Consider the following 5,000-nt stretch of genomic DNA (forward strand, 5'->3'; position numbering starts at 1 on the left):
TTTAGCTCATATTTTTGTCAGATATTTTTTTTCAGGAATAATTGTAAATGCCTTTTGACATCTAAAAATTAGGTGCATCCTAGTGCTTTGTCAGATGTCGTGTCAGTATGGTTAGTAATACTCCTGACTGTGGCTCTCTCTGTGCAGGGGATGTGTGCATCGGGGGGATTCGCGCCGCAGTTCCCCGCTCTCTCTCTGCACCATATCCACCACTAGAGGGCATCGCAGAGGGCATCTCTGAGGATGAGCCGTGGATCTGGCAACCCATCGAGGACATCGATGAAAAACCCACGGTGGATGACTACAGACAGGCACAGCACGTGGAGACCTACATCCTCGGACTGATCCAGCGGCGCTCGCCTCCTGCCAGACCCAATAAACCTCGCACCAGCCTCAGTCCAGAACCCAGAGCAGTGATCCGACAGAGCAGCTTAAGCCGAAAAGAGCCACCGTTTGTCCAGGAGAGACTTGCGTGGGCTGAAGACGAGTGCACAGGAGTCCGCTATCCCAGAATGCACACATCCACATCTCTGGATTTCCCCTGCGGAGCTTTGGATCCCAGTAGCAGTGAAGCCGAGTCTCCGCAACACTTCTACCAACACACACACTCTCCTTCCTCTGATGAGCTGGTGAACGCACAGTACATCCCCGCGCAGCCCTGTCGAGCCCAAGCAAGACCCACGACCTATAAATCCCCCAAATCCTCATATTCGCCAGAGAGGAAGCCAAGAGCCACACCTAAGAAGTGTCGGTTTACAGAGGACAAGAATGCACAGAAGAAACCCGGACGAAAAGCCTGTCGTGCACAGTCTGAGAACAGCCTGCTGGGTCAGCGCGGAGTCTCAGAGCGCAGGTATAATACAGTGGAGCGAGACGCAGTGCGGAGCGTCCCGAAAGCCAGACGTAGTTCGGGCAGACGTTGGCGATCCACGCAGGAGCTCAGTCAGGATGAAGCAGAGATACCCAGTGAACAGCCAATCAGACGCTCCCGAAGAGCTCGACCCGTCTGCGGATACACCCATCCCACACCGCATCACCCCCAGCCTCAGCTCCGCGACTACACTGCGGTCCCGGGAGAGTCTGAGTCTAGCCTGAGCGAGGCCGAGTCCCCCGGCTCCAGCTCTCTGTCCAGCGACTCTGATGGCAGTGGGGGATTGGTGTGGCCTCAGCAGCTCCATCCGCAGCCGGCTCCTACATCTCCGTCACACCCACCCGGACATGGACAAGACTTGCAGCCCAAAGCCTTCGTGAAGATCAAGGCCTCGCATGCGCTCAAGAAAAAGATCCTGAGGTTCAGAAGCGGATCCCTCAAAGTTATGACCACCGTGTGAGAGATGCAGTCACACACAGACTCAAAACAGCCATCTTCTTGCTGTAAGGCGACAGAGCTAACCACTGAGTCAGCTAGCTGCCCTGGTTTACATGACCCTACCATGCTCTGATTGGTCAGGTCACTCTACTTAGACCTACCATGCTCTTATGTTGGTCTCAAACTCAATTCCTGGAGGGCCACAGCTCTTCAGAGTTCAGCTCCAACCACCTCCATCTCACACCTGCTTAATAGTCTCTAGTAGTCCTGCACTTTGATTGGTTGGATCAGCTGTGTTTGATTAGGGTTGGAGCAAAACTGCGCAGAGCTTCCTCCAGGAGTCGAGTTTGAGACCTATGATCTAATTGTTCAGGTGACCCTACTCAGCTCTGATTGGTTATGTGCACCTACTCTGCTCCTTCTCAAGTTGTGATTGGTCAGATGACCCTACCTTGCTGACCCTACCATCCTCTAATTGGACAGGTGACTCTAATGTGTTCTGATTAGTCAGGTGACCCTACTCAACTCTGATTTGTCTTATGCACCTTCTCTGCTCCTTCTCAAGTTGTGATTGGTGACCCTACCTTGCTGACCCTACCAGGTGGCTTTGGTCAGGTGGCTTTAATGTGCTCTGATTGGTCATGTGACTCTATTCAGCTCTGAATGGTCAAATGCACATACTCTGCTCCTACTCAAGTTATGATTGGTCAGATAAGCCTACTCTTCTCTGATTGGTCAAATGACCCTACCATGCTCTGATCGGATGGGTGACTCTATTCCGACCTACCATCCTCTAAATCAGGGGTCATGAAACTTGTTCCTGGAGGGCCGGTGTCCTGCGGATTTTAGCTCCAACCCTAATCAAACACACCTAAACAAGCTAATCAAGGTCTTACTAGGTATACTTGAAACACCAAGGCAGGTGTGTTGAGGCAAGTTAGAGCTAAACACTGCAGGGTCACTGGCCCTCCAGGACCAGGATTGGTGACCCCTGCTCTAAATCAATGGTCTCAAACTCAGTTCCTGGAGGGCCACAGCTCTGCAGAGTTCATCTCCTACCACCTTCATCTCACACCTGCTTACTAGTCTCTTGTAGTCCTGCACTTTGATTGGTTGGATCAGCTGTGTTTGATTAGGATTGGAGCAAAACTGCGCAGAGCTTCCTCCAGGAGTCGAGTTTGAGACCTATGCTCTAATTGTTTAGATGACCCTACTCAGCTCTGATTGGTTATGTGCACCTACTCTGCTCCTTCTCAAGTTGTGATTGGTCAGATGACCCTACCTTGCTGACCCTACCATCCTCTAATTGGACAGGTGACTCTAATGTGCTCTGATTAGTCAGGTGACCCTACTCAACTCTGATTTGCCTTATGCACCTACTCTGCTCCTTCTCAAGTTGTGACTGGTGACCCTACCTTGCTGACCCTACCAGGTGGCTTTGGTCAGGTGGCTTTAATGTGCTCTGATTGGTCATGTGACTCTATTCAGCTCAATGGTCAAATGCACATACTCTGCTCCTACTCAAGTTATGATTGGTCAGATAAGCCTACTCTTCTCTGATTGGTCAAATGACCCTACCATGCTCTGATCGGATGGGTGACTCTATTCCGACCTACCATCCTCTAAATCAGGGGTCATCAAACTTGTTCCTGGAGGGCCGGTGTCCTGCAGATTTTAGCTCCAACCCTAATCAAACACACCTGAACAAGCTAATCAAGGTCTTACTAGGTATACTTGAAACACCCAGGCAGGTGTGTTGAGGCAAGTTAGAGCTAAACACTGCAGGGTCACTGGCCCTCCAGGACCAGGATTGGTGACCCCTGCTCTAAATCAATGGTCTCAAACTCAGTTCCTGGAGGGCCACAGCTCTGCAGAGTTCATCTCCTACCACCTCCATCTCACACCTGCTTACTAGTCTCTAATAGTCCTGCACTTTGATTGGTTGGATCAGCTGTGTTTGATTAGGGTTGGAGCAAAACTGCGCAGAGCTTCCTCCAGGAGTCGAGTTTGAGACCTATGCTCTAATTGTTCAGGTGACCCTACTCAGCTCTGATTGGTTATGTGCACCTACACTGCTCCTTCTCAAGTTGTGATTGGTCAGATGACCCTACCTTGCTGACTCTACCATCCTCTAATTGGAAAGGTGACTCTAATGTGCTCTGATTAGTCAGGTGACCCTACTCAACTCTGATTTGCCTTATGCACCTACTCTGCTCCTTCTCAAGTTGTGATTGGTGACCCTACCTTGCTGACCCTACCAGGTGGCTTTGGTCAGATGGCTTTAATGTGCTCTGATTGGTCATGTGACTCTATTCAGCTCTGAATGGTCAAATGCACATACTCTGCTCCTACTCAAGTTATGATTGGTCAGATGACCCTACCTTGCTGACTCTACCACCCTCTAATTGGAAAGGTGACTCTAATGTGCTCTGATTAGTCAGGTGACCCTACTCAACACTGACTGATTACATGCACCTACTCTGCTCCTTCTCAAGTTGTGATTGGTCAGAAGACCTACCTACCTTGCTGAGCCTACCATCCTCTAATTCACAGGTATCAAAGCCAGTTCCTGGAGGGCCTCATTAAACACACCTGATCAAACTAATTGAGTCTTTCAGGCTTGCTTAAAACCTACAGGTAAGTGTGTTGGAGCAGGGTTGGAACTAAAGAGTGCAGAGCTGCGGTTCTCCAGGAACTGGCCTTGACATCTGTGCTCTAATTGGTCAGGTGGCTCTACTGTGCTCTGATTGGTCAGGTGATCCTACTCTAAATGCACATACTCTGCCCCTACTCAAGTTGTGATTGGTCAAATGAGCCTACTCTTCTCTGATTGGTCAGAGGATGCTACCATTCTCTGATTGGCCCTACCTTGCTCTGATTAGTCAGATGGCCCTATAGTGGTTCAGTGCTCTATAATAGGTCAACAAATGAAACAATAACAAATGTCACAAACCTTGGCTGCGTCCGAAACCGCCTACTACTCAGTAGGTACTGCATTTGAATTTAAACATACTACTCAGCCGTTGGAAAAGTACGTTCTATACAGTATGAATGGGAAAAGTATGAACGGAATTCCCCATTTTGTCATGGTCACGCGACCTACCTGCGTCAGCTGCGTCGCTTTACTCCCATTCATGAATTCTCTCGCGGGGAATCATGGGATAGCGCAGCAGGCATGGGATGCGCACTCCAGAATCTTGCCGGGAGAAGCATACTCGCATACTGATTTTCGAATTCTATGAATTTGTACATACTACTCGGCTCGCATACTGATTTTAGCGTACTATACAGTATGGAGGTATGCGGTTTCAGACGCAGCCCTGGACCCGTGGAGAAGGTACAGCTGGGATTTCCGGCGACTGCTGACTACTACTGCGAAAGCTTCGTTATCCAGAATTGACCCGCAGGGTTGATGACATTTCCCTGTTGTGTGGATTTGCTTCAGTTGTAATCTGTCATTCCAGTTCAGCTTCTTGATGAATATTCTGTGATCAGTGCAGTTCAGAGTCCCTCTCATTAATTCCTCACCTCTGAATGTTGCTTATGCGGGATAACACACAAAGATGGCTACACATTCTCAAGGCTCATACTGAGATGCTGTTGCGCAGGACTCTGTAAAGACATGCTGATATCACACATGTACATATCTGTAAATCTTTCCTATATTTATGAATGTAATCTGTAAATAAAG

The 5,000-nt window shown here is 49.2% G+C and overlaps 1 protein-coding gene across 6 annotated transcripts in view; it reads left to right on the top strand.

The window, feature by feature from the left end:
• The window catches only part of dact3a (dishevelled-binding antagonist of beta-catenin 3a), a 15,213-nt gene that overhangs the window by 9,974 nt on the left and 239 nt on the right, over window positions 1–5,000 (top strand). The window contains exons 4-6 of one of the 6 annotated variants that reach the window (XR_015500651.1): window positions 148–1,792; window positions 2,624–3,862; window positions 4,002–5,000. The exon at window positions 4,002–5,000 is cut by the window's right edge and continues 31 nt beyond it. Coding sequence is in view for 1 of the 6 variants with exons in the window: in XM_087269930.1 (XP_087126056.1) it covers window positions 148–1,331 (1,184 nt within the window). In the remaining 5 variants the exon portion in view is untranslated. Of the gene's footprint in view, window positions 1–147 lie in introns of all 6 variants that reach the window. The other 5 variants (XR_015500652.1, XR_015500647.1, XR_015500649.1 and 2 more) reach the window with 5 other exon arrangements.

This window comes from Danio rerio, chromosome 10, assembly GCF_052040795.2.
Source record: "Danio rerio strain M-AB ecotype USA chromosome 10, GRCz13ab, whole genome shotgun sequence".
Classification (NCBI taxonomy): Eukaryota; Metazoa; Chordata; class Actinopteri; order Cypriniformes; family Danionidae; genus Danio; species Danio rerio.